The 25,708-nt window shown below is 45.4% G+C and overlaps 1 protein-coding gene and 1 long non-coding RNA gene across 2 annotated transcripts; both read left to right on the top strand.

The window, feature by feature from the left end:
• The first annotated feature begins 1,660 nt into the window (after positions 1–1,660).
• msna (moesin a) lies at positions 1,661–11,915 on the top strand. The gene is made up of 13 exons (XM_057054301.1): positions 1,661–1,974; positions 6,654–6,737; positions 6,848–6,943; positions 7,018–7,292; positions 7,405–7,488; positions 7,671–7,817; positions 7,935–8,031; positions 8,107–8,270; positions 8,358–8,488; positions 8,584–8,744; positions 8,832–8,924; positions 9,611–9,841; positions 9,925–11,915. The coding sequence occupies exons 1-13, from the start codon at positions 1,963–1,965 to the stop codon at positions 10,087–10,089; spliced, it is 1,740 nt and encodes a 579-aa protein (XP_056910281.1). The 5' UTR covers positions 1,661–1,962; the 3' UTR covers positions 10,090–11,915.
• A 683-nt stretch (positions 11,916–12,598) lies between these two features.
• Positions 12,599–15,861, top strand: LOC130537458 (uncharacterized). The gene is made up of 2 exons (XR_008953622.1): positions 12,599–12,845; positions 14,166–15,861. It is a non-coding gene; the product is annotated as an uncharacterized LOC130537458 (long non-coding RNA).
• Positions 15,862–25,708: the final 9,847 nt, after the last annotated feature.

Below are 25,708 nucleotides of genomic sequence, written 5' to 3'. Positions count from 1 at the left end.
AGACCTGATGACGTCTGTCCACCAACTGTGTCCATCCAAAGAAGAATCTCAGGACATCCCCCAAAGTCCAGGTGAGTTAACCTGCACATTTGCAAAGTAATACAAAAATCTTAAATTTCGCATCAACCCACAACAATGTTTCAACTGCTGTGAAAACCTTTTGACCTCACTGGGTAATTTTTAACGAAACGATATTACAGGAAACTGCGCCCTTCTTGTTATATCCGTGGTTACTTTAAGATCTCTACTGAATGAATTAATAGCACATAAGTTATTACAGTTATGTGTTGGTTTATGAAGAATCGGACCTCCAAACGGACGAGGCCATGTTTTTATTATCGAGGGGGGTCAGTCGGGTTTCCCAGTACGTTGGTGCCCCCTGTTGGACAAATGTTGTCATAGCTGAAACCCTTTTGTCCTTCAAACACACTTAATTTCTTTTTTCCCTCTCTTACTGCAGTGCCCTTTGCGCCAATAACGTATTTTTCTTAAAATATATGATATTTCAGCTTGAGAATTTTTTTAAAAAAAAGACCCAATCCTAAAACAATATACATATGAGTGGATTCCAAACAGGAGTTTAATCCAGAAATATTTTATCCAAAAGGTTAAGTGGAAAATTACTGGTCGAACCTTTAATCATGATTACACAGTACTAACCCTGAATTTTAAAGAATTGCACCCCATGTTGCCGTTTATCCAGCTGCAGTAAGCAGCTCGTTCCTGGAGTGGAGGCCGCAGGGGGTCATCCTGTCCTGAGAGAGAAGAATGAATCAACAGCTGTAGTGACCTTTTTGGGGAAAACTAAAGCCTCTCTTTATGGGTTTTTTCTGCTCGTTGCTTTATTTTGCATCACACATATCCGTAGATTTTAGATTTTTAGATATGCACCAAAGAGTTGAAGCCCCTCTCGTCTCTGAAGCAAAACCATAAAGCACATTTGACCACAGAGCAGCAGAAGCTCTCTGCAGGGCTGAAGGGAAACTGAGGTGAGAACGTGTAACCGCTGCGAAGGAAATGTGTTTGTGAGAACACCTCTGCCCCTCGTGCTAATTTGCCCTTCTTTTGCTCCTCAGTTTGGAATAAACAGCAAGGTTCCGAAATATTAAATCATGAGAAGGCTCTAAAATAATAACACTGAGACCCATTTATTCAGTTTGTAGGGGGGTTTAGGAAGGGCACCGGTCAAGAGAAGGTCAAGAGAAGGTCAAGAGAATGATCAGGGAGAACTGCTCCTATAAGTCCTCCGTTTGACTCCAAACACCCTCCAGAAAAACTGGGCAGAACCTGGAGTTGTGGAGCACCGTTCAAATGTCACCTGCATGAAGATGACCTTTCTGCATCTCAATCAAGGCACCGGATTTAGCCACCAGAACACTTGTTCCTCTGTCAAACATGGGGAGGGTCCCTCATGCGTGGGGGTCCTGGCGGCGCAGGGAACATTTCACAGGTGGAGAGGAGAGGTATTTAAATATAGGGAAAATATTAAGACTGAATACAAAGTCATCAGTTTGACTTTATCGCCAGGTTATATTCAAACTAGTTTTCACTCATTGTTGAGTCTTAGGGCTGCAGCCATGACGATGACGATGATGATGGCGGTGATGCGGCAGGCGGAGTCTGCTACCCAGAAGCTTCTTTTTTCAGTCTGGCTGGCTGCTGTACTGTCATCAGCCTGGGTGTGGTTTTTACAGTCGGGGGTACCGTTAGCAGGAAATCAAGCTTCGGGCCATTTTTTACTGAAAACCAAACAAAGACCGAAGACAGTTTTGTGCGCGTAAAGGTTGAAATTCTCTTTTCTTTGTGCTCAAGCGTAAAGTACGGTATCCTTCCGCGGCACAGGAAGCGGGTTGACTGGCGCCGTTATTCTGATGGAAAAAAGTTTCCTCTCGCTAACTACTCTGATCTAAGAAGGTTTTTTAACAAACAAAAAGGCTCCAGCGGACACGAACGACAGCCAAGATGCCGAAAACGGTAAGAACGATAGCCGCTTTCGCAATATCCAGTCAAATCTGCTGCTTTAACCGCTGCCTGTCTTTCTGTTCAACCTTTTTAAACCCCCCTTTTCCGGACTCGCCGTGAGACGACGGGGGTCATCTCGAAGGTATCCCTGGTGGATATAACGTTTCGAACGCGTTTTAAAAACTAATACGTGCTTGAAAACTCCGCCGGGGAATCAATGGGGTACTTTCCGTTAGCTGTGCGTGCGTGTGCGCGCTCCCGCTCCCTTTCTCATGAAAATCAGTGCCATCAGTGGCGCCGTTGGCGCAGCCTTTCTGGCCGCTTATCAGATCCCGGCCGCCGCTCAGATTCTGCGTGAATCCCCCTCCTCCACACGCACGGATACCCCGCGATCCCGCCCGCGGAGCCCGGCGGAAGCTGCTGCGCGGCCCGCGGTAGCAGCCGAGCTAGTCCCGCCCGGGCCTCCGCATCTGTCACGCAGGCCAGCGGCGCCCCGCAAATCTGCAGCCGACGGCGGCAAAAGGCAGACGGGTTTGGTTGGACACGCTTTTCTGCCCAAGCTTCTGTCCATTGGGAGGTTTTATGCGTCGGGAGGGTGAAACTGAAGGGAGAAGCATCCGGATGCGTTATGGTGGCGGCTGGTGAACAAAGAACCAGGCTGGTGCCACAAGTGAAAGTGCTTCATTCACAATCAGCACTTCTGACTCAGCGTTGCTGCTTTAATGAAGGAAAATAGTGTGTGTGCACAGTTTGCTCCTATTGAAGATGCCTAAACATCCCAAAAAACCAGGCTACATTCCCATGAATGCGTCCCTATATTATAATAAATCCGTCAGATGGTTTTATTGTGGGTGTGAGCCAGATGTTTATGGCTGCATCAGTTCCTTAAGTAGCACCACATCCCATAATAGCACAGTAATGTGTGTAATAACATCTGTGACTTAATGGCTCAGTCAAACATCGGTGGCAGCGCAGCTTTAAATCTCCTTTTAGATGATTTTTTTTGTGTTGATTGAGGTCAGATTACCCTGTGGGTGGTATTTCCTAGCCATTCCTGCCCCCCCACCATCATGAACCAGCGGGGGAAGACAATTTGCAACATTCTCAAGTGACTGCATATTTATAAATGCTTCAGATAACATGTGGCTTGTGACCTCTGACCCGTCAACTGGCTCGTCTCTTCCTGTAGCATTGATACGGTCTGTCTGGTCATTTATGAGGGGGGGGGGATAAATTAAGTTCATGACTTCACCAAGTGTTTTAAACTCAACGAGATTCACTCACCCTGTTGGAAAAATTTAAACGAATTTCAAGGAAACGGCGAGAATCACCTATAATGTGCACAAACACACTAACGTTTAGAATGAGGTGGACTATTTTGTGCAGCAACGCGCGTGTGTGTGTGCTGTGCTCTTGAGACGAGGGGCATCTCTTTGTTTCGGCCATCGTGTGAGAGCGTCCGTGCTCCCCGACCGAGCGGACGGCGCCCGGACAGAAGCCTAATCCACCCGCGCGGCTGTGGAGCGTCGGCCTGGACGTACAGAGTTAAACTTCCTGGAGACGGAGCGGGCCGGGAGGAAGCAGCGGGACGCTCTCAAAATAAACAGGGGCGCTAAATGGGGCTGCGTCAGACAATGAGGCTTTTCTTCGTTAATGAGAAGCCTTTCATACGCTGCCAACGCACTAAATTAAGGAGCAACGCGGGAAGCTCCAAAGAGGCATCCCTCATCCCTCCGCGCTGCTGCTAGCGATCAGCGGTGGCGATAGCGGCGAGGAGACACGCTTGCGGTCTCATTTCTGGGCTGCCTGGAGATCCAGATTCACCCTCCTCCCCCTGTGCATCCACGCCTCAGCTCCGATGTCGTCTCTGCATCCGCGTGGACGTCGGTCCACTCGTTTACCCGGAATTAAACGCACAACCCAGTGAGACGAATGCAGAAATTCTGCCTTGATCCTCTTTTGGAAGTGCTTCTTCTTCCCCGAGGAAGTGGCGCCGTGACTCAAGGTTTCTGCCCTGACATCAGTTCCTCTCTGCTCATTTCCTCGCTCGCAGCCTTATATGGACTTTCACATCACGGTCTGGCTGTTCTCCTCCTCCCTGCCTCCCCCTGCCGTGTTCCTCAGAAGCAGCGTTCCTCTCTGGATCGCTCGACAGCAGAGCAACAAGTTACGGATGTGTGTGTGTCTGAGCTCATTATCCAAGATGCTGCTTTGAATTTGAGTTATTTTACCTCCCAAGTCTCTAGGTTCCGTCTGGTTACTTTCATACATATAATATATACATATTCATCGGTTTAGTTCGCACCAAAGAGTCAACCATTTCTTTGGCTTCAGCATTACTGAGACTTTGGGATCAACTCTGATCGTATCAACACGTTTTGACGGGACAAAGTGAAACACAACTCACCATTTACGCCCGTGTTGTGGAGCACAGGTTGCCCTTCTCCCGCGTGGAGAATCTTTAACGAGTGTCACTGTGCCGAAATGGTACATGGAAAGACGTGGAGGCATTGGAGCAGAGGATTAGCTGGGTCTGTAGTGCACATAGCAGAGCAGATTAGCAGTGTGTGGACGCCGAGCTGCTGGACAAAACATCAGCGAAACCTCTGCAGTTTCTCTCCAAATCGCTGCTTCGATGTCCTCGCTCATTAGGCTTTGAGGACGTTTAACTCTCCTGAGTAAGTTTTGTGCTCATTATTAGTGCGTGTGTGTGTCTGCCTTCATCGGTGAGTCCTAAACTAGCCATAAAACCGCCGTGATTGTGTCAAAAGTGTTGAGATTTGGCCAAAGTTTCAGTGAATTCCAGCTGAGTCGTACCGTAACTCGTGATGAATATCATGTCCCGGCGTTAGCTAAGCGGACATTGAAGGGATCTTATGATCAAGTGTTGTGTTTAGCTGGTGAGGAACCGTAGAGGAACCTTCTCTAAAAGATTCTCCAGGTTAATACCCTGCTGACCTGCTCAGGTTTTGGCTCGCCTACATTAGATTAAACCTGCGCTCCAACAGTTGAATGGGCTTCATATAAAAAGGTCTCACTGGCCCTCCGGCAACCGTCCACTCTTTCCTGTCTCCCGGTTATGTGGTTTCCTCTGAAGAAAGACCCAATTAATAGACAGGATAAAGAGATTAGAAGTTGTCCCGACCCCACGGCTGGCTCCCAGCGGAGGGCTGGCGATGGGATTTTATCACCACAGAATCGGACTTTAATGATTTGCGTTTAAGTGAATCCATTTTCTCCTAATCACAGATTAATTAAAAGCCTTAACCAGTGGCAGATACCATAATATTCAAGTTGTCTGGTGGGTGTTGGCGACTGCAAACTCATTGTTGACTCCTGCGATCTGGGCTGTTGCTTCTGAGGCGGCACCTCTCCTCTCGCACTTCCACCTTTGAGGTCGGGCAACATTTGCACGGTCATTGTCTCTTTGTGCTACTTTTAGTATCGGCGCCTTGCTTGACTTTGGGGTGGTGCAGATGAGACACGACCGTCCCTGGGCTGTTGTGGATAAATCAGGACAGATCAACTTTAAGAAAGAGGTTTTTCATGTTTCACTTAACAAACAGGGTTTTTAAAAAGAACCAACCCCCCAACAAGTCTTTCCATATGCCCTTTTTAAGCTTTTCTTCTGGAGCACAGCTTCATTGCGATCGTAACGGTTGTGAATTAGTCATGGAAACATGACACGTGGGCCAGACAGGGCTGTTTTCGAGCACAAGCTAATAATAGTGTGCTAAGTGTTTTTGAATAGTGTCCATGAGCGGCACACCCTAACCAGGCAGAAAAATCCACCACTCTAGTTCCTTTCCCGTGTGACTGTCATGATTCTGACTCAGGAAATGAAAGCTTCTGAACTCAAACAGGGACGTCCTCATGAGCCGCATGTTCACTTCATAGCTAATAGGGCAAAAGAAAAACAACTCATCAAAGTTCTGGATTGTCGGCCCTGTTGTCTGGAAGAGCCCAGACCGAGCGTTTAACTGTTGGCGGTGACAGGAAGTGAGTCGCGGGGCAAGTGTCCTGAGCAGCAAATGGGGCTCTGTTGACATAAATGGGAAAGAACGCAACTCTAATCAGCCCCCACAACTGGGAAATAATGCGTCCCATTGTTATTGAGGGCAGGCGTGGGCCTCTGCCTGCACAGTTATTTCCCCGTTGGACCGCTCTTTTCTGCACAAGAGGACAGAAAAAAGAATGTGCAGTTTTCTCACTGCGGAATCCGTTTATTCTGTATGCGAGAGATCTTCTGGGGTCAAATAAACCTTTCTGACTCTCCATATCAGCATGTTATTGGACTCAGAGTGCAGGATCCTTCTTAAGACGGCCGGCTCCTGTTGCAGCAGACAGAACTGACGGTTGATCCATGACAGGATGTCGGTGACTCTTTCGAGACCCTCACGAGGCCCAGTCGCCAGAGGATGTGGTTACTTCCTGCTGCAGCCTGCTGAGACCCACGCTGAGTTCTGCACTGTCAGAATGTTTGATTTGATTTCCTGCATGTTCAGCAGGCCAGCTGGTGCATGGCATTCTCACATAGTTTACTATAAAACCTGCGTGACGCTGTGTGCGCAGAGCGCCACCTCGTGGCGCATACCGACATCCACATGCTGCTGTGAACCTGTTGCTGCTCATTTATGTTTGTGGGTTTCTTTTTTAATATGTCAGTGTTCCTGTGTTTCTCTGTTTTTCAGATTAGTGTAAGAGTCACCACGATGGATGCTGAACTGGAGTTCGCCATTCAGCCCAACACAACGGGAAAACAGCTCTTTGACCAGGTAGGAATGACTTCCAGCCTCTCATCGCTGGTTTGCAGTCATAGTAAGAAGGGAGGGAATTGTGAGTTGGTGAGAAGTGACCACAAGTCCTCCCGCTTCTATTTTTGAAGGTTGTTAAGACCATTGGGCTGCGGGAGGTTTGGTATTTTGGACTCCAGTACCAGGATACAAAGGGTTTCTCCACATGGCTCAAGCTCAACAAGAAGGTGAGTTGCTCAGCTGCCAGTTTCCTTCGGGGAGTCTAAGCTGCCCCGTTCACCCGATTCATGGTTTATTTTAGGTGACAGCCCAGGATGTGAGGAAGGAAAGCCCGCTGCTATTCAAGTTCCGTGCCAAGTTCTTCCCTGAGGATGTGTCAGAGGAGTTGATCCAGGATGCCACACAGCGGCTGTTCTTCCTGCAGGTGAAGGAGGCCATCTTAAATGATGACATCTATTGTCCTCCGGAGACAGCCGTCCTGCTGGCCTCCTATGCAGTGCAGGCCAAGTATGGTGATTACAACAAGGAAGTCCACACGCCAGGCTATCTGTCCAGTGAACAGCTGCTCCCTCAGAGGTAAAACAGCCTTAATCGCACACACGCACACACACACACACAGACACACACTCTTCAAGTCCATATCCGTTTCTGTGGATGACTTTTGACAACCTGATTTGTGTGATATCAGAGTCCTGGACCAGCACAAACTCAACAAGGACCAGTGGGAGGAGAGGATTCAGGTGTGGCATGAAGAACACAAGGGCATGATGAGGTAACCACGTCTTTGTCCAGCAAAGCCAAAGAAATGAGCAATAATGAAGATAAACAGAGCTTTTCCCCAGCGAGTCCATGGCGGGTCAGATGTCTGTGCTCTGGGAAGGGCAGGGTGTTGACCTACTTGTGTCTCAGAGTGTTTTTACTAGAATCTCTGCGGAATATCTCATTTGTCTAAAGAGAGGAATCCATGATGGAGTATTTGAAGATCGCCCAGGATCTGGAGATGTATGGAGTCAACTACTTCAACATCAAGAACAAGAAAGGCACAGAACTGTGGCTGGGAGTGGACGCACTGGGGCTCAATATTTATGAACAGAATGACAAGTAAGGGACTCCAAATCTACAGCAATACGTTCTCTGAATGAATTCAGTTCCCATCAGTAAACATATCCTTTATATATATATACACATATATGATAATTAACCTTCTGTCTTCAACAGAATGACCCCCAAAATTGGATTTCCATGGAGTGAAATCCGGAATATTTCCTTCAATGACAAGAAGTTTGTCATCAAACCAATTGACAAGAAAGCGCCTGTATGTATCTTTAGTGGCGACATGTTATAGAAACGGCTAAATGTAATAAATGATGTCGTTATCTTTTTCCTTCAGGACTTTGTGTTCTACGCGCCAAGACTGCGCATCAACAAACGCATCCTGGCTCTCTGCATGGGCAACCACGAGCTGTACATGCGCCGCCGTAAGCCGGACACCATTGAAGTGCAGCAGATGAAGGCTCAGGCTCGAGAGGAGAAGAACCAGAAGAAGATGGAGAGGTCCGAGTCCTGGGAGAGGTTTAAAAAAGACGCTCGCGTCTGTGTGTGCGGCCCATGTAACGCGCCATTTCCCTCCGCTTCCGCTAGAGCGCTGCTGGAGAACGAGAAGAGGAAACGGGAAGTTGCAGAAAAGGAAAAGGAGAAGATTGAAAGGGAAAAACAGGACTTATTAGAGAGATTAAAGCAGATCGAAGAGCAGACAAAGAAAGCCCAGCAAGGTGGGTGTTGTGTGAATGTTCAGGCCTGTGAGACGGCGCTGTGGTGACCCGTTGTGACACAACTTGTGTGTGTGTGTGTGTGTGTGTGTGAGCAGAGCTGGAAGAGCAAACGCATAGGGCTCTGGAGTTGGAGCTGGAAAGGAAGAGGGCTCAGGAGGAGGCCGAGCGTCTGGAGAGTGAACTGAAGGGTGCTGAGGAGTCCAAGATGGCTCTGCTACAACAGTCCCAGAGCCAGATGAAGAACCAGGAACATCTGGTTAGCCTTCAAATGCACCTCATAATCAAAGTTTCCCAAGTTCAGAAGGTCACTGTCGTCAAATAACCGAGCGATTGTCTTCGTCAGGCCACCGAGCTGGCTGAACTGACTTCCAAAATCTCCCTCCTGGAGGATGCCAAGAAGAAGAAGGAGGAGGAGGCAGTGGAGTGGCAGCAGAAGGTCAGATCCCATCCACTCATCTCGTCTTCATTTCAGGACGCTCATGATTTTATTTTAGGAGCAGTTACACAGTTTCGGGAGTTCTCACCGGGAGTTTGACGTGTGCGTCAGCCATTATTCCTGCCTGTTCGCCGCCCCTCCCCCGTGACTCACTGACATTCCTGCCTGTTTCGGGGGAGGGGTGAAAGTCCCTGGCTAACTTCCTATCTTTTTTGGTAAAACCCAAGCACGCCGCCCAGCTGCTTTCTCTTTTTTTAACGAGCAGACGTGACTCATGCGACTTGTGGCAATGAAGGAAATCTTGTCTCAAGGCTTCAAGAGGCCCGATTGTGCTCCTGCGAGACCGAGGCTGCTAAGTGATGGCTTCCGCCTCGCGCATTTTTTGGCAAACGCCCTTTTGGAATTCCAGTCATAGCTCGGTTAGCTGTATCCCTCAGCTGCGCCCCAGCTTTGTCCAGCGCGACATACATCCCAGCATTAGCTAAACGAAGTTGAGGATTATCGAATGATCGTCATTACAGCACGATTCCCCTTTTTTCCCCGTCACCTAAGCATTTATTCTTTCACCTTCCTTGTATTTGGTAGAGTAATTATGATCGACGTTGTCCGTGAGTGTTTGTGTGGCGCCACCTACAGGTCAGAAGACTGTAGTTCGTATTTCCTCATCCTTGTTTTGGTGCTCCCAGGCTACCACGGTGCAGGAGGACCTGGAGAAGACCAAAGAGGAGCTGAAGAACAAAGTCATGGCCGCTCACGTCCAGGAGCCGCTCAACGCCGAGAACGAGCACGACGAGAACGACGAGAGCAGCGCCGAGGCCAGCGCCGAGTTCACGTCGGCCGCCACCTACAAGGACCGCAGCGAAGAGGAGCGCATGACCGAGGCGGAGAAGAACGAGCGCCTGCAGAAGCACCTGCTGGTACGTGACGCCTACACGTTAAATATAGCGGACCGGAAAGAGGAAGCCGATTCATTTTCGAGTTAACGTGGTTTTCTTCCCAGGTTTTGAGCTCGGAGCTGGCCAACGCTCGGGACGAGAGCAAGAAAACGGTGAACGACGTCCTCCACGCGGAGAACGTGCGAGCGGGGCGAGACAAGTACAAGACCCTCAGACAGATCCGGTCTGGCAACACCAAACAGCGCATCGATGAGTTTGAATGCATGTGATGGGCCCGCGGCGCCGGGGCCTCTGCCTGGACTGCTGTCCTGCATCACGTAAGCTGTTTTTACCTGCGCCCAAATAAATCCAGACGTGGTTGCACAAGCACATGCCGCCGTACGCTAACAGACCGGGAAAAAATTCCATTTGTTCATTCCTAACTTTGAATTTAGGCAAGTCACTGGTTGAAAAGGGACAAAGTGTTTTATTGGTTCACTCCTCTCATGGCTTTATGTAGCATTTTAGCATCAGGCGAGGCCTCATTTTAGGGCGGATTTTTAGAATTCCTGAAGTAGTTTTTAGTTTTCAATCTCCACTTTCAAAATAAAGGGCTGACGGTTGGGATTTTCCAGTCATGGGTTCCTCTTTTCTTCCCCCAAATGCACCGGAGTCTTCATAACCGTGTGAAACGGCCCCGTAGTAGACACTGTACGGCAAACATTAATGGCAGTATTATTATTTTTTGTAAATTTTATTTGTTCTCACCTCATATCAGACAGTATTTACTCCCCTATCACTGTGGTCAATAAGCTCAGTTTCAGATTTATTATTTTTTTTCTGTCTGTTACATTTCTAAAAAAAGAAAAAGAAAAGTCCCTTAAAAGCCTGTAGACAACAAAATTAATGAAATGATCTTCCTCCTTATAAGAGGTTCAGACGATTAGATTAGCCTTCATCTAATGTACCGGCTTTGTCGATATATCAGTGTTTTCATTCAACTGTAAAACTGAAATCAGTCTTACTTGTTTCTGCTCAATGGGGGGGGGTCTAATAGTTGAATGCATCAAGATTTTGTGGTACTGATTGAAGCAGTACAACACAGACAAGGTTACCATGGTCACAGGACCCTCGTGCTCAACAAATGCTGATCATGAAATTTGCAAAGGTCAAAGTTGTAGTTAATCTGAAGCGCTGTGTCACCACACATCGGCCAGTTTTCATCACCTTATTTAATTAAAAAATGCACTGGAAGATCGCGGCTCACTTTGCAAAACGAGTCCAAGCAGACCTGCCAATGCATCCCTTTTTCATATAGCGTATGTATTTAATTCAGTCTGTGTATTTTGTAATTTGGATTATTTTTCGATGTGATGAAATTGTTTAAGGTGAAAATATTGACGCCGCTTAGGATATTTTTGTATCATAAGAAGTTGTGGGAGGGAGCAAAGCGTTGGCAACAGGACCAACGAGAGGCAGCGGCGGCAGCGTTGGGATCTAGTGGGTTCGGATCCCAGGAAATCTTCTGTAAACACGTTGAATGCCATACATCTGTGTGCCAATATTCCAGATTGAACCCTTCACAAATTAAAAAAACAAAAAAAACAAAAAAAACAAAACGGTTTGCTTGTTCTTGAATACTTAGAATTTAGTGTTTGACAAATTTATTTTCACTATTTTTGAAAGTTCAAAATGAATGTACTTTAGTGAGAAATATTTCTTTAATTGTTTTTTTTTTAAATTGAATGAACATTTGTCATTTCGACCAACATTAACAGTCTTTTTCGCTCGTTGCTGCATAGAATTCATGTATCCGCCATGGAATAAAAAAACCTCGTTTTTAGTTTTTTGGAAACTTTTTCATGCCTTTGAGAAATACTTTTGTAATGCTGCGCTGCATTTTCTACCGAAGCACCGTGTGACAACAGCCTTCCTTCACAGATGACGTTGAATTTGGCTTCACCTGTGACAAAAAAAGTACTGAAAGATGAGTTTAAAAGGACTGAAACCTAGTTAAAACTAAACTGTTGACAGAGTGCCTTCACCAGGTTTTACATCAGATCTTGCTGCTTTGTGTCTTCCTTTGAACAATGAATAAAAATCAATTTGAACTGTCTCTGCTTTCTGTTGTTTTATTTGTTTCATAATGTTTCTTTAAAATGATTTATTATAGCTACTGAATGAAAGGAAATGCATGTTTTACAACATGAAACCATTTAAAACTTCTGGAATCAGATTCTTACAACGAAAAAGCTGGATCAGGAAGGCTAACATGACATCTGCAAATGTTTCAATTACAGTTTATCGTTACAAAAGAGGAAAATGATTCATATCTGAGAAGCTGAAATCTTTCCATTTGAAACTTTATTTTTAATATAGAAAAATTACTTTTTGGACCTAATAACTGAGTGATTCTAATAATATTTTAAATGATTATTCAAAAATATTTTTTCCCTTAAATATCTGCCTTGTGAAAACTTTTAACTGTGCTTTGTTAAACGCTGTTTTCTTAAATTTAGGTTGATAAGTTGAGTCAAATGGCGGTCTTGTCACACGTCATTGTGTGGAGTTAAACATATAATAATGTGGTAACAACAATAACAATCAATAATATATATTTTTTCTCTTTTTACTATGAAATGTGTGTCGTCTGTCTCGGTGTATTTTATCCATGAAAGAATCTTTCAAACTCTAAATTAAATTGAATGCCAACTGCAGTTCCCAACAACCCCGCTTGGGGGCAGTATAACACAGGCTGCAGCCCGTCGGGCACTTAATAAATAGTTTCTGTTTATTTCGGCAGTAAACAACCAGCGGTCACAGCAGTTTATCAGCTAAAAAATGTATTTTATCATTTACGTAAGGACAGAGCAGGAATAAAATATGAAGTTCTGTTGAGTTTTATTTCGGCGACACTTAGCGCTCCACTAAATTTGGTAATGATGTAGCATTTAAACTCAAAGAAGAGCCCTCTGGCAATGACTCCAGCATTTCAAAATGATTCATCTCTGCAGGAATGACAGTTTAAACCATTAAAACATGACAGGTAGTATTTTTATTCTATTATATTCCTTGATATGTCTCTCGCTAAACAAATGAAAGGTGTCACAAGTAATTCAAGGAGTGGTTGCAACAATGAAGTCAGTTACTTGACAAATAAAAAGCAACCACGTCTTTCTTAACACCAACGGGAGCTGATGTTCTTTTTTATCTCCCACTTCCTCTAAATTTATGGTAATAATAAGCTGAAATGTGTCGACATGAGATAAGGTGCCATGTACAACTAAAGCTACATTTGGTTTTGCAGTTGGTTGGTAGTTTGTTCTTACAGGAGAAATAAAACGTCTATAAATGGGAGCAGCATGTGATCTAATTTAATATGACTTTGTGAGGAAGTTGATGTATTGTATTGTTTGTGAGCTTCTTCTTTTTGTTCTGTTTGAAATGAAGCTTTCAACTGGTTCTTGTTGAAGAACCGTTTAAACTGGTCGTTCATTTTCAGCATGAATGGGCAAAATGATTGCTTGGATTTGGGGTTTTAAGACAATATAAGGGTAATTATGAATCAAAATAACACTGTTGCCTTTTTAAAATGAATCCAAATGTTTGGTTTTGAGCACCGTAGCTGTTCACCAGTGGAAGCAGACGTGAATATTTTAAGCCATAGGTGTCAGAACTGGGACGACTGGTGCGACTCTGTGCTGCTAATGGAGCTCCCTGATTGGCTGCAGCACCTGGACAACATTTGGCTCAGGAGAGTTTCTCATCCGCATGTGACTTTGGCTGAGGTCTCACACTGGAACGCATGACTCAAGTTGAAGCTGGACCCGTTTGCCTGTTCATTGAGGGCTCCTGAGAGTGAACTGGAGCCCACCGGTTAACTGGAAGACAAGGACATTCACACATTTGGTCGTCCTGCTCGTCGCCAATAAATCGGCAAAGTTGCAGAGTGTTTTCAGAAATTTAAGGAGATCTTAAAGAGCTGACAGGGAGGAAACTTTTCTTTCCCCAGACAGACTGAAACTGGTGTCTGACAGGTAGAAGAGGAGAGAATCACTCCATAAAAGTGCAGTGGGACACAGTCGCTCAACCACAACGGCTGATTTTAGAAATCCTTAAAAATTAAAAAAAGTAATAAAACAGTTGGCACAAACCTAAATATACACTCCTGCATGAACTCTGCAAAAACCCCCCCCCCCCCCGACAAAATAAAGAATTCTTTGTGTATATCTGTGGAATCTATTATCTGGAGAGCTGTGAGCTTTCAGCAGCATTTCACAACTGTGACATGTTGACACTTTATTTCCACATATTTCCTGAGCGCTAACTTCGCACTTATCTTCTTGTTTTGACTTCCTCTTTGCAGCGCCACGGCTCAGTGGTCAAACGGACCATCCTGACACTCTGTCACCGCTGCAGAGGAGAGCAGCGCCTCAGTCCTGCTGACGAAGAAGAAGGAGAAGATCTGAGCGCGGCTCCGGCTGCAGGCTGGAAGGTAAGACAGAAAAAAGCAGGCGCACGTTGGAGAGCTTTGACCATGTTTCTGCTTCTTCTTTATCGTCCCACAGAGCCTCGTTTGATGACCAGGCCCCTCACTTAGTGTATTTGACAAGCTGTTCTTGACACTCTTTATACGCGAGTGTCAGTTTGTCAAATACCCCAAGTGAGGTGTCACTTGTCTGCAGTTTTGACCCTTGTGACCCTCCGTCACCTCCGCGCTCAGGTTCTGTGCGTGGTGGTCCTAACCAGGGGGGAGAAGGCCCCCTCTGGGTGGGGAACGTGCACATGGGCTGCCTGCATATTGCAAACTCTCACTTTTATGTTTGTTCAAACCCAAAACCTCTTCATTAATGGAACATTTAGCATATGTGATGTCCCGTCTCTCCGTGGAAATACTGAAGCCGCCTTTTCTGAGGAGCTAACGTTTTCTTGGTGGTTTTTTTTTTAAATCTCTGATTTTGAAACTGTAAAAGACCGAACGTATTAAATCGAACCGAAAAGTGTTAAAAGTTTCAGGGCTGGAGGTGTGAATTTTTTGTCCCTCTTTTGTACTTTTCTCTCCGGTTTAAACTTGATGAATGAGACCTGTCTCCTCCAACGGGCTTCTTCTCAATTTCTTTATATCAGGCTTTCGCCGCAGCCGCGGGTGAACCAGAGCGACCCCGGCGTGCTCTCCTACGTCCGGCGAATCCTTTGGCTGAATTTGTATGAATATTGTTTCATTTCTGGGCTGCAGAGAGAGCCGATCATCCATCTGACCCTTCATACGGGGCAGTTATCATCTTACCCCGGGCTTCCTCTTCCTGTGCAAACATGTTGCCATGCATGTGTGTAACAGCAACAGTTGTCACTAATTTAACACCATCCTTTCTGACTCTGTGTGTGTTTGTGTGTGTGATATTGTTGGTACAAATGTTTCTGGGGTTCATCTTTAATCATTTACATTTTACACCTATTTTTACGGCAGAAAAGTGTAAAGTCAAAGAGTTTTCCACTTTCAGAAGTTGCCTGAAACGTCACGTTGTGCAAGACCAGCAACCGTCGCCGCGGACAGACGCGGCGGCCTTTCACAAGCTCGACGGAACGCCTACGAGTCGAACCTGCAACTACCAGGTCAACTGGCGTGAACAGGTCCGGGTTGTTCGGGTTTTGACCTGCTGCGTGTTCTTTTTTGTGTGTGAAATCAATCAGTTTGTAATCCAGAGCCAGTTTGTCCAGTAAGAGGTGGTAGAGCTCTGCAACCAAGAGCAGCATCTCTGACACAGATCACAGGACCCACACCTCCATAACGATCCCTTCCAGTCCATTTAAAATAACATTTCAGCTCAAAATGACCAAGAATTCCACCAAAGTCTCCCTGCATTTCAGTTTATTTAATATTTAAGGCACCACCAATATAACAATTCTGGACAGTAAACCTACACGTGGGATCAGTTCTGGGTTGATGTGATGGATCTGGGAAGCATTTTGCTGTGGATTTGATCTGAAATGGATGTTATTGCACAATAAAACAAATAAAGCAACGAAATGCTGCAGCGATGGCATTTTGGCGTAACCCTTCACTATCTTTAATTTTTTCTGTCAGGGGAAATGAGACATCAGTTGTGTCCACCAGATAATGAAAACACACTTTTAGGCGTCACACACATGTTGAGCTTTCGCCACATTTTATTTTATTGGATTTACAGGCTACAGAACACATGCGCTGATGGCTGAGAGGGTCGTCTTTAGTCTGCACTTTTTTTCATTAAATCCAGAAATGGCTTCGTAGATATGATGGAAAATGCAGCAGCAGCTGTAGAAAGAAGAGAGCAACTAAAAGGAAAATGACAGAGATTCATAGCAGCCGAGTTCGGGCTGATACTCAGACGTTCGGCAGCCGAGTTATTGTGTGAAATTGTTGCACGGAAACCGTCTCCCTCCAGAATCTTCCCTCCATTCAGCCGCGGCTTTCACCAAACCTGGACTGACTGCAGGTATGAGAAAATGCTAAAATATGCAGGGAGGGTTTCGGGTGCAGCTTTAATTGTAGCTATTGAACAAGCTGAATAGTTTCTCCTCTAAAACAGACATAATAAAGTCATCAAATGTACTCCACACACACACACACACACACACACACACGTACGCACACACACGTGTGCGCTGGGTCAGCGTGTTTACATTGGTTGTACATTTTCTTGGTTGAACATAAAAAACACCGACAAGGACTCGCCGGAGACTCGTTTGACTAGATAATTTAATAATCACTCAACAGAGCAAGGACCCAGGAATATAGCTGTGCAGGTGACACTGATGTGAGGTCATTAAACCATTGTCCCTTAACCAAATGACTCATTCATATCTTTAAAAAAGACTTATTTAAAAAAAAAAAGACTGATATTTTCTGAAATGATGATCTTCCGGGACATGTTGGTCATGTCGACTCTAAAAATACACTCCTTGTTCCAGGGTGATCCAGAGTCATTGTTCCGCCTCAGACTTCCAGAAAGGAAGTGCTTTTCACCCTGTTATTGTTCCAGCTTTTCCACCGTAGTTGCTATTCAGGCATTTCAATACAACACAGGAGGAGTTTGTGGCATCATGCCCACATATAAGTGGAAAAAGGCTCCTTGGTTTCATTCTAAGCTTGGGTGGAGTTTGCATGCATTTTAGAAAACAATGTTTGAAATGCATAAAATCCCAATGGCTGGGAATATTCTTTAGGTTTAGATTCTGCAAGGGGAAGAAGAACATCCGGAGCTAGAAAACACTTAACTGAGCCTTACTTTGGTTGATAGAGGTTTTTTAAGGGTCATCGTAATGTGCAACCCTGCTCACATGGTCAGAACGTTGTCACATTTTTATTTTTATTACACAAATGATGATAATAATACGGAAAAACTATTTAGAAATAGTCCTGAACAAATTGGACCGCTAATGACAAACAGCAGCCTGACAGCATTCTCTGGTTCCAGCTCCTGTCTGTCAACATTGTTTGACATTTGACCAATTATCACAGAAGAAACGAGGGCTTTGTAAAAACACCCAGAAAAAACAAAACAAAAAAACCCTCTAACATGATCTCATTATCAGAGCAGATCCTGACCTTTTGCACATCAAGTAGTTTAATGGCTTAAAAAAAGTGAAAGTTCTGCTCACAATGTCAGACTCTTCAGCAACTTTTCTGCTCTTAAACAAACTGACACATGTTCCAGTCGCCTTATCTTGAAGGTGATATGTGCACAGTTTAAAATAGCTGCTCATCTTCCATCAAGCATTTACACCCACGCTTGTCTGTTAATTTATTTTTATAGTAGATGTCACATCAGGCCGCTTGGTTGCACTTAAAATAATGTAACAAAGTATAAATAAACCCCTTTTAAAGATAATGTGCACTGGTATATAGCATTTTATTCCCTTCTAAGTCTTTTGAAGTCTGCTGCGTTAATTAAAGCGGACAGACCGAGCCGCTGTGCGCGAAACAGTGACGCCTAGTGTTTGATCTGATTACTGCAGCCGCCTTTTAAAACGCAAACTATGACGCATCTCGCATAAATATCATGAATAATCAGTGTGACTGTGAAGAAATTAGCTTGAATTGAATTGGCAATGCCAAGCAAGTTTCTTCTAAATAAACAACTTTCTTAATTAAAAAAGCAGAGAAATAAATGTCAAATTCATGAATTTAGATGCCAAAGCACGAAAAAAATACATCTGCGGTGTGCTCATTGTATTTGGTACCTTGATAGCCCAGCCAAGCGTGCACAACTAACTGCTACGACACAAAAATATATTTCCGGCTATATATATTCCCCTCAAATGAACCAAAATGCTTCGAAAAGTTAACCTTTTTAATAAACACAGTTGTAGTTACACCTACCTCCAAAGTCAGGCAGAGTCCATGGAAACGGTTTTGAGGCTGACCTGAGTGACCTCTAAAACAATGCAGGAGGAGGAGGAGGAGGCGTGCGCCCCACAGCACTTTTGGGTGTTACCTGACATCCCTGAGGCGTGTGTTCAATGCCCAGCTAGTGCCATCGTTTGCCATGGCCATTTACATGCATCGTTCTTGATATCCCCAGAGTGAAGACAGCGCTAACGGCTCTGCTTTCATCCGGCGGCCCATTGATTAGCTCTTCCATCAAGTGTTGAGTGTGCGCTGATTTACTGAGATGGCTGTTAAACGGAGCAACGCGGACGTGCGCGGAGTCAAGGCTGATTATTGTCCTACAGCAGCTTAAGTGCTCATGGTTGGGCATATTCATTCATCCCTGGGTGTGATTCCAAAGGCTGTGTGCAGCTATAAATACTTCAGATTTAGATTCAGCTACTTTCTCTCAGCATCCTGACAGATGAATCTGCATGAACCCACCTCAGATATCTTGATTATGTGACTGCACAGGCGACTGAGGCAATGATGGCTCAGGCGACTGAGGCAATGATGGCTCAGCTGAATGGCTGCTAACAGACTTTTCATTTACAGTATAACTGTGTCAGATGCGTCATTGTGTCACTTTTTCACCTCTCTCCCACTCAGAGGTGTCACGACTGTCGCTCGTACTCAAACTCGCACGAGATGCCGAGTAGACCGTTTTCCTCACAAATTGCTGCCATGCTAAAACTGGTTTTGGAGTTTGTTTGTTTTTTTAAATCGTCATAATGCCTTCAATCCCTTTGTTTTCGCAGTTGACCTTTTGCCCTCGTCTGCTGTTTGCATTAACTGTTCCTGTTCTTTGGAGGAGAACTGATCATAACGTTTTTGATTGCCACCCACACTAAAAAGAGATTTGATTGTCGCATTTGCCTGTGAGAAAAATCCAACAAAACAAAACAAAACACTTTTTCTCCTTCATCAGGGGACATAGAAGCTGTAGTTTCCTGTTCCCCTCAACGCAGCATGTTGGAAATACTACAGTAAATTTATAACCAAAAAAGTGGTCAACCTAGACTACTTTCAGCATTCAATTAGCTGTGCATTAGCCACAGACGTGCTCCACTCAGACCCTCTGAGGCCAGCAGACCTGCATGCAGAAGGATGAATTAAGGAGAACAGTGCATTAGAGTGATTGGGGCTTTTCACCAGCCGCCAGTATTGTGGAGAAAATGACCATTTCTCTCCTTGTGCCTCCCTAGAAGCACCCTCAGGCTGTTGGGGGCTCAAGCCACCAATCCCTTGCTTGGCTTAATGTGTCTTGATGAGTCCAATAATTGAGAACGGGGGGCTTTATCCTACGGAGGGGGATTCCAGATGAGACTCTGCGATTGTCCCCCACCTTTCTTGACTTTGTCAGGGCGGGTCACAGCCTGGTCCTTCTTTGTCCAAGATGTGTCGGTACTCTTTGGAAGATGGCACCGTGGGAGGGTGTATTCACTGCCAGTCTCTGCTAAGGGGCTGCTCTGACAGTTTGGATCCCTGCCTGCAGCTGCTGTATCTCCCTGCCAGCCCCCCCCCCCCTACCGCTAACCTCTCGCTAACATTCCTCAGTCCTGTGGCAACACCCAACAGATTCTGTCTGTTGGTGGCGACTAACATTTCCATTTCCCCTGTCATTTTCTAACAATATTGGAATGAAATAGAGTGAATTTGCCATATAAGTTGATGTTCCACAAAAGCAAACCTCCCCAGCGTTGCCCCCCCCCCCTCGGCGGTGCAGCGTGACCTTGTTCATTGTCAGTTTTGCACTCCTAATGTCACCCTGACTTGTGTCTGGTGAAGCCAAGCATCCTTCTGGGAGACATGGTTAATTGCCGTGGAAAGAAAAAATGGCTGAAGGATTACATGGTCTCGTAATATTTTTACGAGTTTTCTTATTATTATATATTATGAGGAGTCACGTTTCATGAAACAGGACTCAATTTGAATGAGGTTTTTGACTGTGTCGGGGATTTGGGTGAGTACAAAGAGACAATGGAGCTGCAGAAAAAGAGGCTCAGCACAGAAATAATATCCTGATTTATGGAGCAGACGTGTCCGGTCCCAAAACAAATGACAAATCAATAAATGATCAAATCAAATCATCTTCTTTTATATAGCGTCTGTTTTAATCAAAACTGTTTCTAGGCGCTTTACAGAATCCCCCAACGAGCAACAGCGGCAGGAAAAACTCCCCTTTGACAGGAAAAACCTTGAGCAGGACCAGACTCATGGGGGGGGGGGGGGGGGGCAGAGAATCATCCAAATACATTTACAACAAGCTGTCAATAGCTGAGAGGGCCAGTGGGGTCAGAGGTCGGCAGGAGCACAAAAACATCACAAGAAAAATGTAATAAATTATTATTCTGAGATGTTGCTGTTCTAGTCTTATAGCATCCTGTAAGAAATGGAAATAAAGACTCCCCCCCCCCCCCAAGTGCAGCCACAAAGTGAAAGAAACATTCCAGATATGCTGAGCTGAAAACGCGGGTCCACATTTGTAATTGATGTTCACTGAGGGAGATAATTCAATTGTGGAGGTGACATTTCTTTTTATAATGCGCTAAATTACAGCTGGCTCTGATCCAGAGTCGAGGACGCCGAAGGGCCTGAAACCTTCGCCCAATTCCGACTGTCTCAATCGGTTCACATCTCAACCGTGCGAACCATTTCCCAAACCTTCCTGATGGAGGAATAATAACTAAAAGTTGTCCCGCTGCGGCGTCAAGGCAACCGTCTCCGTGGGCTCCTCAGATGGGGACCTACTGTGTGATTCCTCATCAAACTGTTGATCACAGTCAGCTGACACGACCTCCACTTTGCTTCAGCCGACCCTTTTAAATGTACCAGAGCGTCCTCGTAAATATAGATAAATGAATAAAGAGCCACGTGTGTGAGAAAGGGCCCTCCAGAGACCCGTTGGTGCGTCGTGAGGGAGTATGATTGCTACATGGACCCCATTCAGCAGCAGAAAGGCTTCCTCAAGTGATTCCAAAGGCTCTGGGTTAAAGGTAATTTAATTCTGTGTGGTTTAGGCCACAGTAAGACCTCCCTGACAAACAACCTCATCGACCTCTAAACTTTCTCCGCGGTGAGTTGTTGAGATTTTAAACAACAGCCCTTTCCCCTCCCTTTTGTTATTTGCTTCCCTCCTCCGGGCATCGACCCTCCACGGTTGAGGGCAGAGATTTCCAGTCCTGTCCACCTTTATCTGAATGACAAACGCCATAAAACAAGGGTTTCATTCCGGTGCGGGAGACCCCGTGTGAGGAGAACCCTGAGCTTTAAGTGTGTTACCGTCTCGTCACTGGCGCGTGTGACTGGTAATTATCCCATTAAAGATGATTGGATGTCAGCTGGAAAAGGCTCTGCTTCTTTTTTTCCTCTACACTTCAATTAAGCACTTTTCCCGACATGAAAAGAACGGAGACGCTGCACGCACCAACCATCACCTGAGTGGAGCGTCTGTGGCGCGCAGGGCCTGGACATTAAGAACAAACAGTGGACATTAAGACCAAACTGGTAAACGGGTATTTGTGTGCCGTGTTTTGACTGTGCTGCAGGTGCTCCCATGATGCAGTGACCCACGGAGCTGCCGGCTGTAACGCAACCTTAAACATACGTACGTGTATCGCTAAAACCTGTTATTTGCCAGAAAAGTACATTTCATGCAGTGTCAGCCTGACCTGATTGTAGGCTTTTAACAGATCACATCTCCAAGTTTTTGCCCCCTGAAAAGCTTTCATTAAGCTTCGCCAAAATATATTAGTTCTCCTGCATCTGGTCCACACGAAACCTCATTCCTGCGCACCACAACAACCTGCTCCGACTTTAACACAGGGAGGTGGTCTGTGTGGGTGTGTGTGTGTGTGTGTGTTGTGTGTGTGTGTGTGTGTGTGTGTGGTGTGTGTGTGTGTGTGTGTGTGTGTGTGTGTGTGTGTGTGTGTGTGTGTGTGTGTGTGTGACAGCTGCAGCCCTCCATCACAGCATCTGTCTGCCATTTTTACTGTTTAGCTCACTGATTTCAGAAGAAAGGAGGCTAAAATAGTGTTGTTGTTCAAAGAGTTGGCCACTCCTCTGTTGTTGTGTTTTTGGGGGAAAAAAAATCACCATTTATACCCAAATTAAAACCAGTAAAAAGAAAAAAATGGGGGGGGGGGGGGGGGGGGGATCAGCATTATGTAGTAGGTTGGGAGAGATTAAGCTAATGATTTGTAGCAACAGAAACGACCTCAGGAAAGTAGGAATGAGAAACCTTTGAGTCCATTACTGTTTGCAGCTGAGCAGGATGAGCTGAGCCTGATTCTTGTTAGGTCATATCCTCTTTTTCTCGGCTGCCCTCTTGAAGGACTGAATTCTGTTCCAGCAGGAGGACACTCTACGAAGGCCACGACGGAATGGTCCCAGATAAGAACAGTAACATCTAACACCTGCATTTAAGCTTTTTTTCTTCTTTTCTTCCACAATTCTCTCAGATCCATATGCTGGGTGGCTTCTTGGGTACGGTGACATTAAAAGGTTCTGTTCGCAGCAGGTTGAGGTTCTGGACTCCCAACATACATTTCAGACACTCACATTGATAACTCCACTTTCTTATTATTCTGAAGAGAGATGATATTATAATTACGGAGCTGAACGCGAGTAAAGAATGTGTGGGAGAGCAGAGGGAGGCAAAGAAAAAAGCAAGGCTTCTAAGAGGCAGCGCGCCAAGGCTGAGACCTCAGAGGAAAACCTGCAAAAGTGAGAATTCAAGGTTTCATAGGACGGCACGGGGGTCCAGCTCTTTGAAATGAGCCTATTTAAGCAGCAGTGCTGCAATTCTGATTTCATTTATATAAGTGACTCTTTTCTTCCACCATTTTTGAAAAACAAAACAAAAAATTCCCTGTTTCTTTTCACTGCTGTTGCTGTAGCTGTGAGAACCTGTACAGTTCTGGATGAGAGGCGGGGGGGGGGTGGTTGAATGTTGGACCTTTACTCGCAGGAATGCAGACTGGGCAGAGGCTCTTTTCTCTTCTCATTTGAGCAGTAAAATTGTTATGACTTCACTGAAACTGTACTCGGGCTGTTATTTTTCCCAAACCTCTCAAACTTCGTCTAAATCACTGGAGGTGATTTACAAAAGCCCCACGCAGGCAGTTGTGTTCAGGAAGGTGCGCAACAAAAACACTGTAACAACTGTTGACAGACAAAACAAAAGGCAGCGTCCAGGTTTAAACGCTGGCTCTTGTTAGCCCGCGTCAGCGCCGTGGAACTGTGTAAACTGTTTCAGCAGAAGATGCACAAGGAAGCAAAAAGAACACCGGCCTGGTTTTCTGAGACTCTGCAGAAGCGCTCAAACCTACTGTAACTGTACGGACAGAGTGTGTGTGTGTGTGTGTGTGGGGGGGGGGGGGGTGCATGCAGATCCAAGGGTTCCACCAGCCACGCGGAGCCTTGACGCAGACCCTCGGGATCGCGGCCCTGCACTGGGTCGCCGGGAGCGACCGCCGTGCCAGAAACACCCAGGCTGGATCGCCTCCTCGCAGCTGCCGCTTCACACACTCGGGATTCACAGGGATGTTGTCAGAATCTGCGTAAAGGCCAAACTTTTACAGTCAAGACAGAAACAAGAGTGAGATCCGCCGTTGCACCAAGGACAACGGACATATGCACCATAACCCAAACACGGGACTGCTGTCTGGGTCACTGGCTTCTATAGCCAACTCAAAATAGGGCCCCGCTTCTCTCTGTTACAATCCTACGAATAAAACTTTCAAGACAAATAGTCTTAAATACACAGCTAAATAAAAATATTCAGCCAAACACTTGAGGTGCATGTTCCAGTATCTCTGTTAAATTAGATTAAGTGAGTTAAACTGATCTGTTTAAAAAAATAAGAAGATTATCCAACATTCTCAGCTTCGCAGTTACACAGATAAGTCAAACAGTCTCATTAAAAGGTGGAGACAATGTGACTTCTCCTTTAAAACACGCAGGAAATGCACATTGGCTCCTCCATGTCCTCACCCTCTGTTCTCTTGTTTCTGTCCTGGAAGAACCCCAAAAACAAAAATGGAAAACCTTCTTTGTAAAGTCACTCCTATTAACAAAAGAATCCCAAATCAACATCATGGACAGTCATATATTAATGTATAGTAAAAACATACTATAATGATTAATATAACATTCATATACATACATGTACATAATTTACAACCATTTGTTTGTTTGTTTCTCCTCATTGAGATGCACCTTCAAACTGTGTGTGTGTTTGTGGACATGTGAACACACACACACACACACACACACACACACTGTAGCTGGATTTATGGACTTGGCAGAAAGTGTGAACATGTTTAAGTGAAGGCCACATACCCAAGACCAGAGTCCTAAATTTGGACTTACGCACCAAAAGGGCAGGACTTGTCACGTTTGATAAGATGCATGTGTGGATCTTGGGAACCAAACTCAGACCATGTGTAAAATAGGACACCAAAAGGAAGAAAAAGAGTCTCATATGGTTTGACCAGATCAGATTTTCTTCCACATTCCGGCTGCAGTCAAACACAGAATTCCACAAAAATTAACAGAATTCCAAAGAGAAAAATAAACCAGTTTTTTAAAGTTAAAGAGGATGAAACCTGCCTGAAAGAATCAGTGGATGGGAAATTCCCAGTGAAGGCAAAAATGCAGAAAGTTCTATTGGCAAAGACTTTGTGACTATAGAGCCCTGAAGAGGAGCTGGTCCATCTGCTCCACTCAGGCAGGTCCACGGTCGTCATCTTTGACTTCCTCAAGCACCTTCTGCTCCACTATGAGTTTTGGTGTGTTTTACAGGAGTGCAGGGCCCCGGCGGGAGCGCTCCACGAGGAAACATCTCCATGATCATCACTGAGACCTGAAGGCAGGACTTACGGCGCAGACTCATGGCAGAGCGAGGTCAGTCTAACCAGGACGTCCGTAGGTGGATTTACAGTCGGGTTAACCGCAGCGTAGAGGTCAAAATGACCGATTTGCTGCGGACTCAAAACCGTGACAGCTTTCATTCACAATGGGACATCTGATGCATCAGGAAATGCCTTTAAACCACACAAAAAATCAAGCTCATCAATCAAAAAGATGACCTGATTCACAGTCAACCAGCTTTTAAGCAGCCAATCATAATCCAGCTCATTTCTGTTCACATCATGGTGACGATTAAGGCTTCGGTTTTGCCCCTCGAGCGGCTCTCGACGCCCTTTTCTTTCCTCATTCCTCTTCAGCCACACTATTACAAAGTTGAAAACAGAAATGTAGGAAGCGCAGCGGGACGAGACTTCTTCAATCCAACACGAAGGCCAAATGGACAAATGGTTACAGAGTTTCATGAAAGGTTAATGATTCACTCTGCAACAATCGGCCAAGACAAACAGACACTTCTGCTGCTGTAAATGGCTCTAACAGATCAACAGCATCGACGGGGGCCTCCTCCACACAAACCGGCCTTATAAGTGAGCTCTTAGCTTCTGAGCGCCAAAACAACCCCTATCATT

This window comes from Takifugu flavidus, chromosome 14 (genome assembly GCF_003711565.1).
Source record: "Takifugu flavidus isolate HTHZ2018 chromosome 14, ASM371156v2, whole genome shotgun sequence".
NCBI lineage: Eukaryota > Metazoa > Chordata > Actinopteri > Tetraodontiformes > Tetraodontidae > Takifugu > Takifugu flavidus.
This window is presented reverse-complemented; position numbering and strand designations above follow the sequence as displayed.